We start from the raw sequence: 23,887 nt of genomic DNA, 5'->3' as shown, positions 1-23,887 counted from the left end.
AAATTTATCTGTTTACTTTCATTTTTTTAATAACTTTACATTTATCTGTGTTTAGTTTCATTTTTAAAATGTTAAATTTATCTGTTTTTAGTTTAAATTTTTTTTTATTATTTTACATTTATCTGTGTTTAGTTTCAATTTTTTCTTTTTAATAATTTTACATTTATCTGTGCTTAGACTAAATTTTTCTTATTAATTTTAAATTCACCTGTTTAGTTTAAATTTTTTTTTAAATTTTAAATTTACGTGTGTTTAGTTTCAATTTTTTCTTGTTAATAATTTTACATCTACCTGTGTTTAGTTTAAGGTTCTCGATATTTTTTTCGACAACTTTTATTTACTTGATAATTTTACGGGGTTATCAGTCTCGAAATGATCTCAGCACGTGAGACGTCTAAAATTATATATAATATATAATTATAAATATATATACAGTATATATATATATATATAATATATATATATATATATATATATATATATATATATATATATATTGTGTGTATATATGTGTGCGTATTTATGTATTTACCCATTTTACATATAATATTTCAAGACGAATTACCAGAAGCACGGTATGTTCAGTCATGCCCAATAAAAGTAAAAGTGTCAGGGGTATGCTTGTGAGATCAGATACACAAGGGACCTCGATCAAAAAATAAAAGTACCCAGTACCCATTTTTCAATGTAATTTTTAAACCCAACATAAGTTGGCAGGGGGTGTGTTCGTTCATGCTCAATAAAAGTGAAAGCGTCAGGGATATGCTCCCAAGATATAAAAAGAACCGCAACCACTAGTCTTGATAACTAAACAGTATTCAAAGCAGGTTAATAAACGCAAGGACTGCTAAACTATGAATAGCAATCAACTGCAAGCGAGCATCCTCCATGAGCTAGACTATTTCCTAACTACTTCAAGTCTATTCCCAAAGATCTTCCCTACCAATCAGTTTAACTGACTGGCTCTATTCCACAGCGAACAATGGAACCAATATGTTCTCGACAGTAGTGAACTGAAATCTGTTATCCTGTGAAGATTATCAATTCAAGTATTGATAACTGGCAGGCAATACCTCATCGTCATGCGACGCATGGCAACATTTGTCACCAGTGAATTTGACGGGAATGCTGATGACTGGCTAAATGATTTAAAACGGTGTTTGGGGTCTTATATATCACACTTACTATATATAGGCCGACGAACTGAATGAATTTATAGGTGTGTGTATGTATGTATAAATGTGTATATGTATATGTATATATATATATATATATATATATATATATATATATATATATATAGATAGAGAGAGAGAGAGAGAGAGAGAGAGAGAGAGAGAGAGAGAGAGAGAGAGAGAGAGAGAGAGAGAGAGAGAGAGAGAGAGAAGGTGCTCAGGTTCTTATTTATGAAACAATATCAACAGACGACGAAATTAATACATACATACATATATATATGTATAAATATAATATATATATATATATATATATATACTGTATACTCGTATATATATGTATATACATAATGCGTGTGTATATATAATTTTATATATATATATATATATATATATATATATAGAGAGAGAGAGAGAGAGAGAGAGAGAGAGAGAGAGAGAGAGAGAGAGAGAGAGAGAGAGTGAGCGCGCGTCTCACTTCAGTTCTTAAAGAGAGCAGCAGAATACGAAATGAATGCCTGAAACTTCTCTCCGCATCCGGTTGAGTAAGTCTAAGCTTTGAGCTTTCCGCTCATACAGCCACAGTTGTATCTTCATTCATTATTCGCTGATGCTCAGCTGTTTCTACACTGAGCAGCCCAAGAATATACATAAACGGGTCAGATGATGGAACGTTTGTTGGGATGAGTATTTGCGAGCCTGATAATCACTGCTTATATAATAATAATAATAATAATAATAATAATAATAATAATAATAATAATAATAATAATAATAATAATAATAATCGGTTAAAGTATGGTGGCACTTACAAACAAGGCTGCAAAGAATGAGAATTTATGATGGAAGTTCTCTCTTAGCTTCCGTTCTCCCTTGTTCTCCTATGCTTCCCCTTTTAAAAATGGCTAGTCTTCACGGGTTGAACTAGCCTCTACCCTGCCAACATCTTTACATTCTTTTAATTTATTTATCTATTCGTTTATTCATTTATTTATCCATTCATCTATTTATTCATTTATCTATCTATTTGTTTATTTCCATGAGATAAGCAGGGACTGGTTTCCATAAACCTGCTCTATAAATAAAACATTCATATTCATGGTATTCCCCTGACCTCACCATGACATTCAGTTCTAGCCTAAATGAAGAGGTACACCACACCTGTGCGCAGCTGGTTGAGTAACATAAAAATTACACGTGCGCACTATAAATTTTTATTACGCTTGCGCACACTTCAGCTTCGAGATATCGCTGGCTACGCCATGTGATCACAGCTCATGATTCTACAGGCGATAGGACTATTCAAAAGTTGATTGTTATCGAAAGGTCTAACGTTTAATCATTTGGGAAAAATTTTTCTAAGACTGTCCGAAACAAACTGGGGGAATAAAGTAAAGGAAATTCATCAGTGGTGCACTGACTGTACCTTAGAGAAGTTAAGAAGTTTATACATTACCCAACTCTAGTCTTGCGACGAGGACTAGCTACAAAACTAATAAAAATGGAACAATGGCGTCATTGTCTAATTATGCACTCCTAATCAGCATTTCTGCCTGATTTCAAGAGGAGTCTTACATCGGGAGCATTAATCGTTTCTGACAAGGATTAAGCCTGCAAAGACCTAGCAGCCCACCAGCAAGAGTCTAACAAACGCTTCAGAGTACTACTAGCATCGGTTAGACATTAACAAACGCTTCCGAGTACTGGTAGCATCGGTTAGACCAATGTCTAACCGATGCTAGTAGCACTCTGAAGCGTTTGTTATTTTCCACAAACGTGTCCTCATGACTGTGTACGTGAGCGCTCTACGAGAAGTTACGAGATGTACGCCCGCTGCTCGCAAAACTGAAACCACGAAAACAATCGATACGGAGCCTTGCACCGTAGTAATCTTCTTGCCGACGGCCGACCCGTGCGCGTTCGTCTGAGCGGAAGTCACGTCCAAGGGAAAGTTACTGACTGATTTCCTGGTCTGAATATCGCCCATTGTGGAAAAGTGAACATTGGTCTAAATATATCAACCTTACGGTGTTTCAAATTATTTTTTTTAGGGGAGAGGAAGACTCAGGGAGACTGCATTAGCTTTCCGCTTAGAGAGACTGCATTAGCTTTCCGCTTAGACCAATTTTGTCCGTGTCACAATTCATGGCGTTTCGCACACTGAATTTCAGTTGCTTTTTTTTCTGGTAAAGCCTCAGGAAGGCCATATTGGCTCTCCGCTTAATGCTAAAGGAAAACGAACAACCTATGCAGTTAAAGCATAATTCGTAATACTAAAAATAAACACAAAAACATCCTCACACACAAAAAAAAAACGATCAACAAAGCCATGCATCTAATTGCGTTTAAAACCTTGCCAAGAGGGAAGCAAAGCCCCCGCCAATTCCCTAGGCGAATATTACTCCGCGCTGTTTGTTGCCTGTTTCCAAGCGATACGACCGTCGCCACTTCTCCATGACACCCAGAGAAACCGTCGCAGATCTATTGAACAGCATTGCAGTCTGGACTAAATACGCCACACCATTTGCACTGATTCAGTACAAAGAACTACTAAAATTTCTCATGAAATACCAGTGTGTTTTGACCTGCTACGGAGCAATTCTTTATTTATGCATTCCGTAATACTGTCACAGAGAATTACAGCATTAGACCTATAGCGGAGCGCATTCACAATTGTGACTTACTAAGGCACACAATCATAGTCACGACCTATTAAAGAACAAATACTTGTACTACATACGAGTACTACTACAGAGCATTTCTGTGTTTGCGGTCCAAATCGTAGCAGTACCTGACTAAGACAAGATGTGATATGTTATGGATTTTACCCTACCTGTATGAATTAGAACCTACGATTTCACATGCTATGGAATTCCATTGTTATGACACACCACGGACTCGTTTGTTTGCTAAGAAATACTTAAAAAAATTTCGCCCAAGTTAGGAAGAACTACAACATTAGACCTAGCGCAGAGTACCTACATTTCAACATACATAATAAATGGTTATAACTGTTACTTAGTGCTGTATTGCCTATTACCTTCTATTACTTCTTTCAAATGAACATCATATTCTTTAGAAGCTTGAATTTCTAGTCAGTGGCCCCTGTGGGTTTGTTCTATATATGCAGGGTTCATCTCCTGAATAATAATAATAATAATAATATGTGCTGACATATTAAAGAACAAGATCATGTGTTGACCTATTACAAAGAACTGTTGTATTTAATGTAAGTCCTGATGGTAGCAGTACCTAAATAGACAAGCTGTTCCTAGTAAATGCTATACATCCCACCCTACCTGAATTAATTAGAACTGTGTCGTTTATTCTCTTTAAGGAAACTAGATTAGAACTAAGTTTTTTTACAGATCCTACAGGAAAAACATAGTACTTCAGTATCCTTCTTGGATTAAGCGACCAGTCCTACAATATTTGAACTTTTCCTCATGGTGTAATTCTCAATACTTGCGAAAATAAAAAAAAAGGTTCCCTATGGTCCCAACTCAACGCACAATTCCGAGAATTCGACAGACATGTCCGTCAATATATTAGATGAGAGAGAGAGAGAGAGAGAGAGAGAGAGAGAGAGAGAGAGAGAGAGAGAGAGAGAGAGAGAGAGAGATTACAAGTATATGCGTCTTGATCAACTACTGTAATGCCACCACTCTCACTATGTTCAGAATGGTATATTTACCGAATACTTTCCTTCAAGTACTGGAATAATCAGCTGTATAATTCTGCTTGCTGATCTGGTCCCATAAATAGACAACGTACGATGATTCATGCTGCACTATACAAGCTCTCACAATTAATTCGTGCACCTCTACATGAGTCACGGATCTAGGAAGAAATTATGCAATAGATTCCTTAATAACGTTGACAGAAGGCAATGACTGGTAATTCATAAGCAGAATCATTTTATGGTAAAAGGAAAGTGAAATAACATATCGCAATTTTTGATAAAGAGAATACTGCTTGGATAAAAAAAAAAAAGGGCGGGGGGGGAGTTCGTTCAAGAGCATTACACCAAGAACTAAAAAGCGCTCTATATCTTGGTGCAGCCAAATAAGTGATTTGAAATAGCAGAACATACGAGCATGCGCGTAAATAAATCTCGTTCTGAGGTGCTTCCTAATCGGAACGATAGGCCTATTCTTTACGGTACCTGAACCGGTTTCCACACGCAAAAAAAAAAGAAAAAAAAAACAACGAAAGCCCTCACATAAAAAAGAAAAGAAACTGCTCATAAAACAGTTGTGCGCCATAATGGGAATGGGAAAACAACCGTTACAAAAAACTGATATACAAGCGGCAACTTTCTTTTATATAAATATGGTACCGGTACACACAAAGCATATCATGGAAAATACATTAACGGCATATGTTGAAAAATTGCCTTAGTACTGCTGCCACTTCTACTACTCCTAATAATAATAATAATAATAATAATAGTAATAATAGAGTGATATGTCTGGCCATGGGTGTGTCTCCATCTTCCCACATGGATAGAGAAACTCGGCAAAAGAAAAACAAATTTCACTCGGTCAAACACCACACCATCACAAGGCCGATCCCAGCTTGCTAATCTCTCTCTCTCTCTCTCTCTCTCTCTCTCTCTCTCTCTCTCTCTCTCTATATATATATATATATATATATATATATATATATATATATATATATATATATATATATATAAAAATTAGAGTACCTTTTGGCATCCATACCTCGAAAGATGCAGAAATAGAGATGAAAGAGTTCGCGGCGCCAAATTTAACGACACAGCATTTGGCGCGCAAAGGTTACAGCGGAGTTTAAAATAAAAATACAAATAAAAATAAAACTTTGGCGCCCAACGATGCAGCGGTAAAGTCAGGATGTAGGAATGTGAAGGCCACGGGTACTTGGAAACTATTCGAAAACCTCTTTTTTCTTTATTCTGTTGCATATTCAAATATAAGAGAAAGTGAATTGAGTTGCGGAAGGCTCAAGAACACACACTGCTCTTCAGCTGGGAGCCTCGGATACTGTACTGTACAAGGTGAGGCTGTGGTGAGGCGGAAGCTTCGAAAGTAGCCATTACCTCTGTCCTACCGTACGATAACGATCTTGCCTAATCACTTTTGCCTACGAGAACCTTTAGATAACCTCTAGAGACCCGGTTAAAAGGCATGAGTCTTCCACAAAGACCATCCACTCTTCTCGTCATAGCGTGCAGGCTTTACAAAGGTCTCTAGACCGAGTAGCGTGACTGTCCATTAGGCGTCCAACGGCTTCTTCCTTCAAGTGCGATGAGGCAGAAGCTTTTTACACAAGAGTGATCCCCCGTGCCCAGAAGAGAAGATAAACAAAGGGGCAATCGCTCACACAAGGCAGCACCTTTATCAGATGAAGCGCTGTAAACAAGAGCGTCGGATCTTAATCCACTTACCTGCTTCATCACCAACCCAATCTCCTCACTCACCCTTGAGATACCACCACCTCTTCCTCCTCCTCCCCCTCCTCCTCCTCCTCCTCCCACAATCATCAGGCTCCACCAGGCAGCAAGGTTCTAGCATCTCGAACTTCTTTTTTCCCCTATATATTCGTCATGTCCTTAAAAAAAATACACTTGCTTTCTTTCAGGACGTTGCATTAAGGCGAGATCTTATGAAGTTTACTATGAACAGCCTAACGTTTTAAATTCTGTCAAAGCTCCGTAATTTTTAAGCGGTATCCATTTATCAGATTCAAAACAAAGCAAGCAATAAATGCGCCGAAGTTTCTTCGGCGCAATCGACTTTTCTGTACTGCGTATAATCAAGGCTACCGAAAATAGATCGATCTTTCGGTGGTCTCGGTATAACGCTGTATGAGCCGCGGTACATGAAACTTTAACTACGGCCCGGTGGTGGTCTGCCCTATATCGTTGCCAGAAGCACGATTATGGCTAATTTTAACCTTAAATTAAATTAAATAAAAACTACCGATGCTAGGAGGCTGCAATTTAGTGTTTGATGATTGGAGGGTGGATGATCAACATATCAATTTGTAGCCCTCTAGCCTCAGTAGTTTTTAAGATCTGAGGGCGGACAGAAAAAGTGTGGACGGACAGACAAAGCCATCTCAAAAGTTTTCTTTCACAGAAAACAAAAAAGCAAAAACAGAAAGGCCCGAGTAAAGAGAATAACAAAGAGCGATATGATAACAATAAAAATATTGTTGTGTAACAAACATTTAAAACTTTCGGAAGCTACTTTTCTTTTTAACGTCTCCTTTTATGTACTTATCGCAGTATGTTCCCACTTTCCCAGCAACTATCTTTAGCAGTATCACCCCCTACTTCCTTTTGAGAGAGAGAGAGAGAGAGAGAGAGAGAGAGAGAGAGAGAGAGAGAGAGTTAAAAACCTTGATACCATACGGAAAAGCATCTTTAAACCATCACTATACACATTCAACAACGATATCTCTCACCAACACCCATTCACACCCAGGGCACCAGCAATGACAGAAATGGAAAATATAAGCGTGGCGCGTAAGACTCAAAAAATGCCTAAAATATAAAATAAATGAAGAAAGAAAGAAAGAAAGAAACAAATAAGCAAATTAAACCCACGAGGTAGAGGCTAAAGGGGAGCCGACTCCGAACGTCCCACCTGTAAGGTAAAACAAAACAGCTGTAGTATTCCCGGGAGGGCGCGCCAACTTGGCAGGTAAAGACTCTCAGGATGGGGCATACGGGCATCCCCCACCATACCCACCTACCCACAGATACGAGATTTTGTTATGAAAGGTCGTAAGGATACGAGAAACGAGGGAAAATCTGCTGGTATGAATTATCATCAGGCGATCAATCTCGTGGATCTTGGCGAAGATCACACGCCGAGTCTATTTCAAGGCTACGTACCGGCACGTGGAAATAAAATCACATTAATCAAAGTGGTCGCTTTTTAAGAGACAGTGTGGTGCGTTTGATGATTTCGAGAATATTCGCCACAGTGAATCTTTTTTTCGATAATATTCGCCACAATGAGTCTTTTTTTCCCGAGATTTTCGCCACAATGAACAATTTTAATTTAAATATTCGTCACAGTGAACAATTTTTAACGAGAATATTCGCCAGAGTGAATCATTCTTTTTACAATATTCGCCACTGTGAATCTTTTTTTTTTCGAGAATATTCGCCACAGTGAACGTTTTTTTGCCAGAATATTCGCCACAGTGAATATTTTTTTCGAGAACATTCGCCACAGTGAACAATTTTTTCGAGAATATTTGCCACAGTGAACAATTTTTTTCGAGAATATTCGCCACAGTGAATAATTTTTTTTAGAGAATATTCGCACAGTGAACGACTTCTTTTTCGAGAATATTCCCCATAGTGATCAATTTTTTTTCGAGAATATTCGCCACAGTGAACAATTTTTTTCGAGAATATTCGCCCCAGTGAACAATTTTTTTCGAGAATATTCGCCACAGTGAACGAGTTCTTTTTCGAGAATATTCGCCACAGTGATAAATTTTTTCGAGAATACTCGCCACAGTGAACAAACTTTTTTTAAATATTCGTCACCTTGTGATCAAATTTTTCGAGAGTATTCGCCACAGTGAACATTTCTTTTTAGAATATTCGCCACAGTGAACAGTTTTTTTTAGAATATTCGCCACAATGAATAATTTTTTCGAGAATATTCGCCACAATGAATAATTTTTTCGAGAATATACGCCACAATGAACGACTTTTTTATTTTCGTCACGGTCAACCATTTTCAACGAGAATATTCCAAAGTGAACAATTTTTTTATAATATTCCCCACAGTGAATAATTTTTTTTCGAGAATATTCGCCAAGTGAACGACTTTTTTTTATTTTCGTCTCAATGAACCATTTTTAACGAGAATATTCGCCGCAGTAAACAATTTTTGTTAGAATATTCGCCACAGTTAACAATTTTTTTTAGAATATTAGCCACAGTTAACAATTTTTTTTTAGAATATTCGCCACAGCAAACAATTTTTTTTACGAATATCCGCCAGTGAAAAAATTGTTTTCTTTAGAATATTTGCCAGTGAACAATTTTTTTAGGCCGACGGTGGCTTGGTCATAGAGGGTAAACCTGTTCGCCAGTTTTTGGTGTTATGTATTTTGTGTTCAAATGTAACATTGTTGTGGTAAAATATTAGTAAAATCGTATCCTGTTAAGCTATTTAAGTATCATGTTGTTGTAAAATCTATTGTGTGTGTTATGAGTTGTGTCTGAGAACTCTTAAGTCTATAGTTTATTCGCATGTTTGTCTGCCAACGCCAATACGGGTGTGGCTGCACCGCTCATAATCCCTCTTCTGTCTCTGAGACGGACCAGTCTCAGATACGTCTGCGTCAACTTATCTCTCTTATGATAACAGATTGGATGAGGATCAATTCTGTTAAGTATTCCCGACATTTTTTACACATAAGTAACAAGTACGTTTATTTGTTTTGTATAGTTTTATATTTTTATTCTACAATTGCATCATTTTTCTTTTTTTCTGAGCAAGAGAGACAAAAATTATCTACTCTGTCATTCATTTTTTTATTGACATAATTACATCTTTTGCAGTACAGATGACTTCAGAAAAAGGCGCGTGTTTCTACACACTGAGAACGCGTGGTCCCAGGACCTGCCCCATCCATCTGAGTGAGTGTATACACGGCCTGCCCGCTACGCAGCGCTACAAGTGACAATCACAAGAGAACATACTGCTGCTGCCCTACTTTCTACTGCTTGAAGACCTACCCCAAAACTTGACGACGTGTCACACTGTCATCAAAATATTTGGTAAACATTAGGGAGACTACCTGCTTGCCATCTCACTCCAACTTCATCTTCACTGGTCTATTCTCCGATCGGCCAATGAGGAATTAGAGGAATTTATTTCTGGTGATACAAATTCATTTCTCGCTATAATGTGGTTCGGATTCCACAATAAGCTGTAGGTTCCGTTGCTAGGTAAACCAATTGGTTCTTAGACACGTAAAATAAATCTAATCCTTCGAGCCAGTCCTAGGAGAGCTGTTAATCAGCTCAGTGGTCTGGTTAAACTAAGATATACTTAACTTTTTTTACCATTACGAGAAATTAATCAATCAGTGACGTATTTCAATGATATATATGTTACACACATTCCTCCTAAATTTAATCGCTTTCTGCCACTCAAAGAAACCATCTTTGGTCAAATTTTCGTAAAAATCAATAAGTAATTTTTTGTGTGTAATGATGCAAACATCAACCTGAACTCAGAACGGAGTCATGAGCATATTGTAGAAACAAAAATACACAAATATAGTTTTCTGACTCACATCGGAATCGAACCCGGGTCTCTTAAATGCCCCGTGTCAGTCAGTTGGTAGCGCCGTGGCCTTTCATTTGCGAGGCCGGGATTCGATCCCGATGTGAGCCAGAAATTTATCATTTATTTCTGTGAAACACGTATTCATGTGTTGGCTACTTCCATATATATATATATATATATATATATATATATATATATATATATATATATATATATATATATATATAAAAGAGAGAGAGAGAGAGAGAGAGAGAGAGAGAGAGAGAGAGAGAGAGAGAGAGAGAGAGGTCACTAATATTGTGGTCAATTTGGCAGCATTTACAAAAAAAACGATAAGGTTGATTCAAAATCAAATGTTAAATTCAGAGAGCGCTTTTAACGAATTAAATAACAGTAATGTGTTCACGAGAGCATTACAAAGTAGACATCCGTTTACTCAGCCCAAAATTCATCGTCTTTCGAAAACGCAAAACTCAACTCGGTTAATTTAATAGTTACCTGGCAATCGAAAGCACCTATATATATATAGCACATCTGAACAAGTGATAAATTTAAGGTATGGACGGGAACAGGTGCACAAACCTGACATTTCATTAAAAAGGAAAATTATGAAAAACTCGGCCTGGTCTGACGCCAATATTAAGAGGGGATGAAGTTCAACTTTCGCCTAGGAAATTTACTTCTCTGAAGGGAAAGGGGAAAGGAAAAGAAAGGAAAGGAAAGGAAAAGAAAATTTTCCATAAATGAGAGAGAGATGTGTGTATAAAGGAGAGAGAGAGAGAGAGAGAGAGAGAGAGAGAGAAGAGAGAGAGAGAGAGAGAGAGAGAGAGAGAGAGAGAGAGAGAGAGACTAACATTCTTCCACGTATGGCAGATACACGTTACCAGAAATGGAATCATAGTTCTAATGTCATAAATTCCTTGCATCGGTTAATAACTAACAAAAGTATTGGCTGAAAACAAAGAAATCCGGATGATACATGTGAAGAAAAGGCAAAATTATCCGATGAGTAATGAATGATACACGAATTTAATCACAGGAAATTTACAAGCACCGTCCTCTCAGATTAAATTCTTCACAATTTTTAAGATGTCTTAAAAAAAACTTAAGCTGATATATGTAGTTCTCAGATTTAATTTTTCACAATTTCTAAGAGCTACAATGCTTTTATAAACCAGGCACAGATAACCCTCCAATAAACCCACTCATCCGAAAAAGGAGAAAAAAAAAGAAGAAAAAGAAAAAAAAAAACCAGGTCGCAGGTCACATGACATGACGCACAAAGGGAGGCGACTCCATCATCAAGTACCGGCGACATATTCAGAAGGGGGAACAATCATTTAAGTAAAGCTAACCTCCCCTAAGGACCTCTGACATTTATGACCAATCGCACACACATACCCTCGTGACCTAGGCGTCGTCTGTGATGTGCCTGGTCAAGGGAGGGGGGAAGGGAGAGGGGGTAGGGAGAGGGGGAAGGCGAATAACTGCTCTTGCCCATCAACAGCGGCTCAAAAAGGATACGGGATCTCCGTCGAAAATGACGTTGATCGTTTCTGCGTATTCAGCGCTCCGTCATACTTTAATCATATGGCAGATCATTCCTTAATACTTGATATTAATATTTGGAAGCATTTGGCTCCATTGGAGGGAGAGTTAGCCCGCCTCTGACCAAAATAAAAGGCGATCACGCGCGCATGTCATCATCGTCTGGCTGCTTTTGGTCGAGGTTACGATAAAGGTCATCAGTCGGTATCTGACCTTACCAGGGTGAAGAACAAGGAAGCTCACGGAGGTTTAATCACGCTGCTTGGAGGAAAAATACTATATTTCCTCCAAGAGGCAGCTGCTCCCTTAACCCGGATTAAGGCGCTCTTCACCTGGTTAGTCCTTTTAATCTCGACGACCCGACCGCGTCCATGGGTGGCTTCTGCATTAGCCAAATGGCAATCAAAAGACGTATGGACGATTATTCGTATCCTTTAGCTCAGCAGTACCTGGAGATTAACAGGGACCTCTTTCCCATCCAAGGTCGTGAAAGAGAGAGAGAGAGAGAGAATGGGTGGGAACAAACATTCGCCACAGTGACTCTTCATTTCCACTTTTATCAATCACTGTTTAGACGGGGTCTTCCAAAGCACTCCTATAACCGTCCCCAACTTAGTTACCATATTTTATTAATCACGTTCTGACAGAATCCACAAAGCACTAAACTATCATATTCTAACGAAAACTAAACATCCGTGTTTAGCTGGGATCTTCGACGGCGTCCTTGCGGCCTCCCAATGCTAGGTCAACATATTTTTCTTAATAATAATAATAATAATAACAAACGCCTTTGTTCTGGTGACTTCTACATTGCTTTCTACTTGTTCCAAGAACCTTTGAGAGATACTGACCTCATTCTGATACCGGATCAGTAAGTTCCAATTGTGTGTAAAACAGTTGTATTGAAGTTATCAAAACAATGGAGTTTTTTCCATTTCCCATCAAGAATGCGGCGTTATGGTCAATGCCATTGTAATTAATAACAATAAGTACATTTGATAACTCCCACAAGGCCACTCGATAATCATCTAAATAAAAAAAAAGTTAGATTATCAATTTCCGGCTCATTTGAGCAAATCTATGGAATGAAGTCTTCGAGAACCAGACCTTTATCTCTTAAATCAATCATTACATCTGTAAGTTAAAGCATGTCATAATTGTCGACATGAAATCCCCAAACATACCCAATGAATGCATATACTACATTATAGATACGTTCTCCTGTTTTTTAAGGATTTTGTGTTAAAATACATAGTACACATACGAGGACATACAGGAGCACGGGAAAACACAATCTGATTTCCCATAATTTCAGAGCCAAGTCAGATTTAAACCGTCGCTGTAAATACTGAAAAATAATTGACAATAATTTCAAAATCTTTGAATACCGTTACCAAAATGACTTCATCAGTTAACATATTTAGTATTCATTAAACTACAGGAAAATCCTCATTTTTTTCGTAAAAGTCAAAGGGATTCTAAACCATCGTTATAAATACTGTAAAAGAAAGGCACATGATATCAAACACCTACAATTATGTTACCAAACTGACTTAATCGGTTAACATTCTTGTATACTTTCTAACAGGTGCATTGATCAAACTACAGGACAATCCTCATTTTTTCGTGAAAGTTGTCAACACTGAAAAAGAAAGGACTATCATTTCAAACTCCCACACCAAAATTCTCTAATCATTTCACATTTTTGTATACTTTCTAACAGGTGCATTCATTAAAACACATGAAACTCATTCTTTTAAGAGGATCAGCGAGAAAGCTAGTGACACTTCTTCCAACCAGGAGTAAAGGACTGGAATGGAATACGGGATTTCGGCCAAAGGCCAAGCGCTGGGACCTATGAGGCCATTCAGCGCTGAAGGGGAATTTGAGAGTGGAGAGGTCTGAAATGTGTAACAGAAGGAAAACCTGGCAGTTGCACTATGAAACAATCATAAGGAAAGGTTAGACAGCAAGTTGGAAGAAAGAATATAGACGAATGGAGTACAGTAAAAAGAAATGAAAGGGGTTACAGCTAGGTGGCCTAAGGATGGGACGCTGCAAATAACCTTAAGTAATGCCTACAATGCACCCTCACGTACTACCCCACTACGGGGCACAAACCAAAAGTAGGGCACCTCCTGCTGCCAAAAGTAGGGCAAACTTTCCAAGCTCTAATCTGCTGACTGAAAAGAAAACCAAGCTTCAAAATCAAGCTTAAAAGTAACTCATGCGAGAAAGCGTTCTGTTATGACCACCGACTTGCGATGATCCAATCAAGGCCGTGACTTGGAAAGCCTCTGTCTTTTATATAAAGTTCAGTGCACCGATTCACTGCACGGCTGTTCGTTTCTCCGCATACAAAAGGGTATCCTGAAATCGGGTGATCAATAGGATGCTGGGCATCTCTCTTGGGAAGGAGCTATTACCCAGCTTTACTGTAGTCACATAATCATACCATCTTTACAAGTTAGCATGAAACATGACCCTTTTCTCGAACTTAATTGAATCTAATTGAATACAGAGTTTAGGACAAAGGCCAAGCGCTGGGACCTACGACGTCATTCAGCGCTGAAACGGAAATTGAAAGTAGAAAGGTCTGAAAGTTGTAACAGGAGTAAAACCTCGCAGGTGCAACATGAAAAACTATTAGGAGAGGGAAGAAAAAGAATATGAATGGAGGTACAGTAAAAGGAATGAAAGGAGTTGCAGCTAGTGGCCGAAAGAACGTTGCAAAGGGCCTCAAGTAATGTCTACATTGCACCGCACGAGGCGCACTGACGGCACTAGCCCCCTAGGGGAGATGTACAGTAGTTAAAAATATCCGTAACGCTCAAGGAAAGTTTAAGGAATTCAAATCTATCCTTAGTAGTACATCCACGTTTGCTCTCAAGGAAAGTGTCTTATTATATCCTCTTCAAAGACGGGATAATTCTTCACAGTCTTCATCTTTTACGCGCTGTTCTACTTTGTACAACTTCTGTCGGTTACTGCAGCTTATAACAACAAGCAAGCTATCAATAACATTGCAACTTATAACAAGTAAGATATCAATATCAGACTTGCATTGAAGTTCGTCGCAACTCATGGTTGTAAATACAACTCTTGTTCATTTACTATTCAATAATTAAATAGAATTTTCATCCATCACACATCGGTATCCAAGGTATACCAAGTATGAAACAGGTAAACATTTTATGTAATAACATGGATACGACACAATGCAGAAAGAGGAATGTTACCGCGTTCATACAAATGACTCATATGTGTGCATGGTAAGATGACAATTGTATTATAGTATATATATGTATGTATATATATATATATATATATATATATATATATATATATATATATATATATATATATATATATATATATATATATATCTCAAACGCTTTTACACAACACTTCCCCAATTTCGTATAACATTTATCTCTGGGGTTAAACTCTAAAGACATACATCGCAACCATGTTTCTCCATTTAATCGAGACAGCTGTTTTAGCCAGTAACTTGTGGCTTTCTCGAGGGCTACACTCCACTGCCTATACAGACAGCTGCATCAGCCATAGGTCAGTGACTGAAACAGCTGTCGGGATTAAACACAGCAGTGATTTTTGCATTCCTCTCAGGTTTGCGCTTGAAGATAAGAAGAGATAAGGAAACTGGACACGTGTTGTTTGCGAGTGATTGATGCTACATGTGCACTGTAGCTAATGAAAACTCCCGAAGATAAAGATTATCAATGAGGCAATATATATATATATATATATATATATATATATATATATATATGATCATGAAGCTACAAATATCGCTTAATATCAAATCCACGCTACCTCAGGAATATCCCCGATGGGGATCACCGAAGGGGAATTTATAAGTGATAAATGGACGGGCGCTGCCGAGTCTCGATCCCACGACACACAGACGCGCATCCAGCGAATCAGTCGACGTTAACCACCGAGCTATCAAGATAGCTCAGTGGTTAACGTCGACTGGATTCGCTGGATGCGCGTCTGTGTCGTCGTGATCGAGACTCGGCAGCGCCCGTCCATTTATCACTTATAAATTCCTTCGGTGATAATTCCCATCGGGGATATTCCTGAGGTAGCGTGGATTTGATATTAAGCGATATTTGTAGCTTCATGATCGTATATAAATCACGGTGTGATAAAAAAAAATGTCATATATATATATATATATATATATATATATATATATATATATATATATATGCACTGTATCTTGTGGAAGCTTACCAAGAAAGTTTGTAGTATTTTGCTTTGATCTTCAAATACTAATAAACACAGTGGCAATTTATTAAGCTTAAAATTACTTCTTAAGTCACCTATAAAAAAAGACCTATATCACAAACATCATCTTGGTCAAAACGCAGCAAAATATCGCTAAAAGATTAAGTATGATCCATATAATTACAATTTCCCCCAATACCAATTTGCATAGAAGTCTAAACCATATGCAAACGACCAATGCGTTCATCATCTGGAATTCGTCAAGTGCTTGCAAAAGCAGAGACAAATAAACCAAAGTTGAATGCAACTCAGTGGAATTCGTCAAGTGCTTGCAAAAGCAGAGACAAATAAACCAAAGTTGAATGCAACTCAGAAGTCAAATGTCAGTCAAACACACGAACAAACACAGGAAATGACAGACAGATAGACAGATAGAATGTAGAATTTTGGCCTAAGTCCAACCACTGGGACCTATGAAGTCATTCAGCGCTGAAACGGAAATTGACAGTAAAAAGGTTTGAAAGGCGTAACAGGAGGAAAACCTCACAGCTGCACTATGAATCAGTTGTTAGGAGAGGTTGAAAAGTAAGATGGAAGAAAGAGAAGGACAGGGGTTGCAGCTAGGGGCCGAAGGGACAATGCGGAGAACCTTAAGTAATGCCTACAGTGCGCCGCGTGAGGTGCACTGACGGCACTGAACCCCCTACGGGGCAAACAAAGCAAAGCAAGGGATAAGACTGCACCAGATCATACGAAACGCTAATATATGAAAGAATATCGTGAGATACAAAGACAGAGAAAAAGAAAATTATGACAACAGACATAATAAGCGCTATGGGCATCCGGTCGCTAATGCCCGGTGACTTTCATAATCTGAGTACAGTCCCACCTCCACGCAATTCCCTGACCTCGTGACCCTGTGACCTTGCAGTAACCCAAGAGGAACACGGCAGGCAAAACGAATCAGACAGACTGGTCGAGACAAAAGGGGGGAAACAAAAATTCCTAAACACGCAATACACAGTCACGGACTGGCGTGGGGGATATTGATTTTCAATACTGAGGTTTTTTTTCTGCACTGAATACACCGGTGACTGATGTTCTACCCATGTAATCTTGTTTTGGGAACCGAAGTGACTGATAAGCCGTAATATCTAGCAATACAGGCAAATTTATTGCATATTTTAACGTCCAGGAATACAAGAAAATTTATTTCATATTTTAATGTCAAGGAATACAGGCTAATTCATTACATATTCTAATGACCAAGAATAGGGGGGAAAACTTATTATATATTTTAATATCCAAGAATACAAAAAAAACTGCATATTTTAATATCCAAAAATACGGGAAAAAGTGTTGCATATTTTAACTTCCAAGAATAAAAAAAAAAATTCATATTTTACTGTCCAAGAATAATGGAAAATTTATTGTACATTTTAAGACCCCAAACAGCTGCTACGTCATTATCCAAAGATTTCATAGTTGTAAGTGATCAAAGAAGCCTAATAAAAGAGAAAATACACTCCTTACAATATGCACACGGACATTCACGGACCAAATCACAATTGGTAATAAGATGATATAATCCTGGTACTGAAAATGGTGAAGGGAACAAACATTCATGTTAAAAAACAGCAAATCTTTATAACATAAAGATATGTATAATATGTATTACCTTTATAATATAAAGATAATACATAATATGTATAATGTGTTATAATTAAAATATACAGATTTACAATGTGTACACTGTCAAATAATATGAACATATTTACAAAGCGCATTGTACAGTGCAATCCCACAACCAAGCACTTTTTAGGGATCGACACAGAGAAAGGACTTCAAAGCATGGAAGATGCCTGAGACAAGGTCACGATTTAATTAAATAATTAATAACTCAGTCAGCATCCACTCTTCGCTGCTACTTTGGCATGCTATCTACGCGTCACTCCCAGGCGCTGGTACTAAGCATGGCGGAAACTTAATGGGACGCCGTGTTTAGTACTAGCCCTCGGGGATCAAAGTATTATATATACCGATTTCTATGTTGTGTGGTCGAAAAATTATATTAATAAGCGATCTTTGATCCCGGGGGGCTAGTACTAAACACGCGGAAACTCCTTGGGACGCGTTTAGTACTAGCCCCTCGTCGATCAAAGTATTACATAAACCCACTTCTACATCGTGTGGTCGACAAATTATATCAATAAAAGATATCTTTGATCCCCGAGGGGCTAGTACTAAACACGGCGTACCATTGAGCTTCCCCCACGTTTCGCACTAGCAACCACTCTTCTTTCGCACTCTGCCAAATAGCCCCAATCTCTCCGTTCATCCAAACCAATCTTAAAGAAGTACCCATTCGACTGAGGGTACTGTCTCTAATCTAGAGATATCAGTTGTCACGTGACGTTTAAAAATAACTGGTGAACCTGGCTGCATCTTTTATATATATCCCGTCATGGAGGCGTAGACTAACTCCCTCCCAGGTAACGATTTTAAAACCTGTACGAAGCTTGCTCAAGGCCATTCAATTCTATATATATTTATTGATATAGATTTACAATATTCTATCAGTAAATGTGTGTGTATGTGTGTGTATATATATATATACATATATATATATATATATATATATATATATATATATATATATATATATATATATATATATATATTCAGGGTTGGTGATTTTTCTTTATTTTTTTATAAAAACAAATCAGTGATTCATCTGATTTTTTATTTATTTTTTTTATTTGTTAGATTTTTTTAAGTCCTTTTTTTCCTCAAAATGTATTTTATGACAAGATCCATACAGTTCTGGCCTAAAGTATGTACTTGCAATTTTTTTTATATCAAAATAAACAGATGCAGCACAGTTATGCTTCAGTTTTTGTTAACCTCCAAACCATATTTTTCAATGTGTTTGCTTTCACATTAAGAAAATAAAAAAAAATATAAAAAATAAAAATCATGATTTTTTAATGAAAAAATCAATGATTTAATCACTTGACTGAATCAGTTTGATTTAATCATTGCCAACCCTGATATACAGTATATATATATATACATATATAATATATATATATATATATATATATATATATATATATATATATATATATAATTTCATCAATATATTTTGCTTTCAAGGTCATTTCATTTCCGCTCCTCTGTTTAAGCGCGACTGAATGAAAAATGACTATTCGAATTATGCAGAAACAATTACGTTACAAGGTACATGTTAATTAGAGCATATTTATATATTTTATATATTACAAGAAGCTAGGATTGTTAGTTGCGGCACTCTTCTTCAAAATATATTCACGTGATTTTAAAACTATCAAATCAGTATATTCCAGAAGTCTATTATGTATAATAACCTCATTTTAGGAGGTCTATTATATGTAACCTTATTTTCTATAAGCCTCCTAATCCCTGACCTAATCTTACTTGGGGATTAGGACAACTGCTAACATTGGTGTCACAAAAAAACACCAGAGACCACCGCTTCCTTTAATACATAAAATATTCAAGTATATGGGATATACTTTAATAAAGTAGGCTATATCCCAAAATATACATACACATAAAAGTAAAACCTAAAACCTTGGTCCATTCAATTACAATCTCATCTATTAGACAAAAAAAAAAATACACGAACATCCATAAGACGTGTAGCTAAAATTATCTGGCTAACAAAATTTTAAGGACTATTAGACATTACAAACAATATAGGCTATATATATATATATATATATATATATATATATATTAATGTCTTTTACTGTAATACTACAGTATAATATGAAGATAAAAAGGCCCATAAAACACTATTTGAACGTTGCAACCATATATTTCGGGCACTTCCTTCTGTGGCCCTGTTCACTGGAAAAATATTTTTCCAGTGAACAGGGGCACAGAAGGAAGTGCCCGAAATATATGGTTGCAATGTTCAAATAGTGTTTTATGGGCCTTTTTATCGTCATATATATATATATATATATATATATATATATATATATATATACAGTATATATATACAGTATATATATATATATATATATATATATATATATATATATATATATATATATATATATAGGATATTTACGGACTATTAGACATTACAAACAATGAACAAAGTTACAGCCACGAAGGAAAGAGAAACAATTGAGACGCTAAGTACTTTCGTCTTATTACCAAGACATGGTCGCAGCACTTAGCATCTGAATTGTTTCATTTTTCTTCGTGGCTGTACTACTTTGTCTTTAGACCTTGCGTATAATCATCACGTTTTTACCTTTTCATGATTTAAAATTAAACACATATACTGTATATATATATATATATATATATATATATATATATATATATATATATATATATATATATATATATATATATATATATATATATATATCAACACACAACCACATGTGGAACAGAAATAAATTTCTGAATTTATATATATATATATATATATATATATATATATATATATATATATATATATATAATATATATAAATTTATATATATATATATATACATACTGTATATATAGGCTATATATTATCACGATAAGGAAGGTACAATCTTTTGGTGTTTACCTCTTCTTAAAAGAAGCCCCAAACACCCCCTAAAGGTTCCGGGACTTTGAACATGGACACGCACAAGCGTTGGGGGGGGGGGGGTTCGAACCGGTAACGAAAGGCTCTCTACTAAAGAGCATTTGCTTGGACGCGCAGAGGAAATGGGAGTTGAACTCAACGAGGAAATGGGGCTTACTTGAACTCAAAAAGGAAATATGACATACTTTAGATGAGCATGCAAGGGATACGACACGGGAGGCGAGGAGGAGGAGGGGGGGTTTGGAGGAGGAGGGGAGGTCTTGTTGCTACAGAGATCTACAGAGCTCAGCCAGCCCCGCCAAGAAACGCTCTAGTACCAACAAATCAGGAGAAAAAGGAAAAACAACTAATCAGGAGGAAGAGGAGAAAAGCCAATCAGGAGGAAGAGGAGAAAAACCAATCAGGAGGAGGAGGAGAAAAAACCAATCATGACGAATAAGAGAAACTGAATCACGAAACCTGAAGCGTTTCGCTTTGGAGAAGCTTGTGATCTTGCAAACAGACTAACATAGTTAAATAATAATAATAATAATAATAATAATAATAATAATAATAATAATAATAATAATAATTCTGTATAGAGGCACAAGTTGTATGGAAAAAAACTAGCACTACAAAAGTACGAAAAGGTGGTCATGCTAGTAAGACATATTCTTTCTTTAGAATAATAAAATGTGAAAAACTGAATCTAGATGAGCCGAGAAAAAAATAAATACAAAAACATAAAAGAAGGAAAGAAAGACTGTCGCCGAATTTGAGTTACAGGACACATGATGGGCCAATGACATAGGCAGTAACTGAATGCCTCGTTTTCGAGAGAGAAAAAAAATAAGTGTGAGCAAAAGGACGATCGAAGAGTTGGGTCTAGCGAGCGGAAGGATTACCTCAGCAGGCCCTTCAGATATCTAAAAATCACATAATCAAAAGAAAGAAGCGAGTCAGACGCTGCCCTCCTTGTATAACTCCCCTGACCATGAGTTTTTATTTTTTTATTATTCTGCGCTACCACAATAATTGCTATATTACACAACTGTGGATCTGCGGCGAACCCGAGAGAGAGAGAGAGAGAGAGAGAGAGAGAGAGAGAGAGAGAGAGAGAGAGAGAGAGACTCTTTATCTTGGACCTACCACATGACAGGAAGTGCAAGGTCAACTTGGATTAAAAATGGGCAGGTGAGAGGAATGGGGGGGAGGCAGGATATCAATTTTAGTACTAACAAAACACCGCAGGAAACGTTAGCATTCCTTCCGTATTGTGTTAAAATAATTTGAAAAATAAAAAAAAACACTAAAAATGATTTATCAGTTGACAGAAAATTAGAAAAGGTCAGATGATTCACAAGAATTTAAAAAAATATCTCGCAACCAGCCCTAAACGGGGAATCAGGATACAGAACACATACATCCACCATTAATTTAAGCAAAAAACACGGTTACTTCACATGTTAAATACCCACAAACTCTGTTCCTTTCATTTTCGCAAGACCAAGGCAGTTGATTAATACTCAGTACCGGAGGAGCATAATTCTAGCATGGGATTTATTTACTGTATGCAATGTTGGTCTCCTCTTACTATTTCAAATCATACTGGGACCAAAATATGTCTACTGTACTAAAAACTAAATCATACCACTCAGATATGAGCTTTAATTTCAAAATAAATGTGATCTAAGTAACAAAACTGGCTAGCTAAAACTTAAATCTCTAACAATTTCGCTGTGGAGCCTAAATGCAGTTTAAAATAGCATCTTACTACAAAGACTGGAACCAGAAAAATTTACGGTACCTCCACGAAATTTATAAAACAAAACATTTGACAAATAAAAAGTTATTTGGCTAACTCACTCACGAAATATTCAGACTCAACAATTCCACGAACGATATGCGAAAATTATCGTTTCTTATCAAACAGAGAATAACTTAAATATGCCAACAGAAATCTGAGCAATTATGTTTTACACAATACTACACACAACTCGAATTCCTATAGTTTTTAAATGCCAAGAAATGTACTAAACAAGAACAAAAAATAACCTTCTGTGATGACAGCATATCAAGAAAACGGACGGTTATACACCTGGCAACGTTAGAAGTAGAAAAAAAAAAAAACACACCCGCAGGTCTAATGCTGTAGCCTACAAGCCGTGCATAGGCCTACATAAATATACAGAAACGATATTTCTCTACACAACCGACGACATCATGTTTATAATTCTTCGCCTCATGCTTGACACTAACACACGATGCGTGTTCCCTTACCTTAGCCTATGCGTGCTTCGTTGTTGACTTGGGACCAGAAGAAGGCGAGTAGCAGGCCCTTGGTGAATCCAGCCACCCATGTGGCGAGCACGCCCACCCCGTAAATGCGGGCGGTCTCGGGTACAGAGCCAAACCTCCGTTTTGCTCAGAACAGGGATTTTCATTGTATGGGCTGGCATAAGGGTGACGGTAGCTCGAGTTTGCGTAAGTTCATCGGGGGTGAGAGGGGGCGTGATTAAACTCCAACATGAGCCCCCTTGCACCCCGTCTACAGACGTCAAACCGAGCTCCAGCCCCCGGGAAAGGCCTGATCCCAAGACCTCCAACTCCGTCTCCTCCCCGGCAACGATTGTGTCTTTTCCATATTTAGTGTTTAGTTCCTCGATTTTGGGATGGCGGCCGCAGTACACACCTCTTGCCACGCACAGAAGTACACTAAGAAAGATCGTTTTAGACGTCCACTCGGGCCAGTTAGCCATGTTGTTCTGACGAGGATTGCTCAGCGACGGCGCGACTTGGTCTACATATACACACATACGGATTTGGCGCGATCAATAACCGAGCGTTAACAAAAATTATATTCTCGCAATTCATAGTCCTCTCATTCTTTTCATTTTACAGACGTTTCGATGTATGAAAATCTTGTGCACCAAAACGACGGTGAGATGATTTCTTGATTTGTTCCATTTGGTTTCTTGATCGCGAAT

At 37.2% G+C, this 23,887-nt stretch overlaps 1 protein-coding gene across 4 annotated transcripts in view; it reads right to left on the bottom strand.

Annotated features, from left to right (window-relative positions):
- The window catches only part of LOC136832742 (unextended protein-like), a 231,350-nt gene extending 207,664 nt beyond the window's left edge, over positions 1–23,686 (bottom strand). For 3 of the 4 annotated variants that reach the window (XR_010851300.1, XR_010851299.1, XM_067094262.1), the window contains exon 1: positions 23,181–23,686. Coding sequence is in view for 2 of the 4 variants with exons in the window: in XM_067094262.1 (XP_066950363.1) it covers positions 23,181–23,659 (479 nt within the window). In the remaining 2 variants the exon portion in view is untranslated. The remainder of the gene's footprint in view (positions 1–23,180) is intronic. The other variant, XM_067094260.1, reaches the window with a different exon arrangement.
- Between the last annotated feature and the right edge of the window lie 201 nt (positions 23,687–23,887).

Source organism: Macrobrachium rosenbergii, chromosome 50 (assembly GCF_040412425.1).
Source record: "Macrobrachium rosenbergii isolate ZJJX-2024 chromosome 50, ASM4041242v1, whole genome shotgun sequence".
Classification (NCBI taxonomy): Eukaryota; Metazoa; Arthropoda; class Malacostraca; order Decapoda; family Palaemonidae; genus Macrobrachium; species Macrobrachium rosenbergii.
Note: the sequence above shows the minus strand (reverse complement) of the source record. Positions and strands in the feature narration are given on the sequence as shown.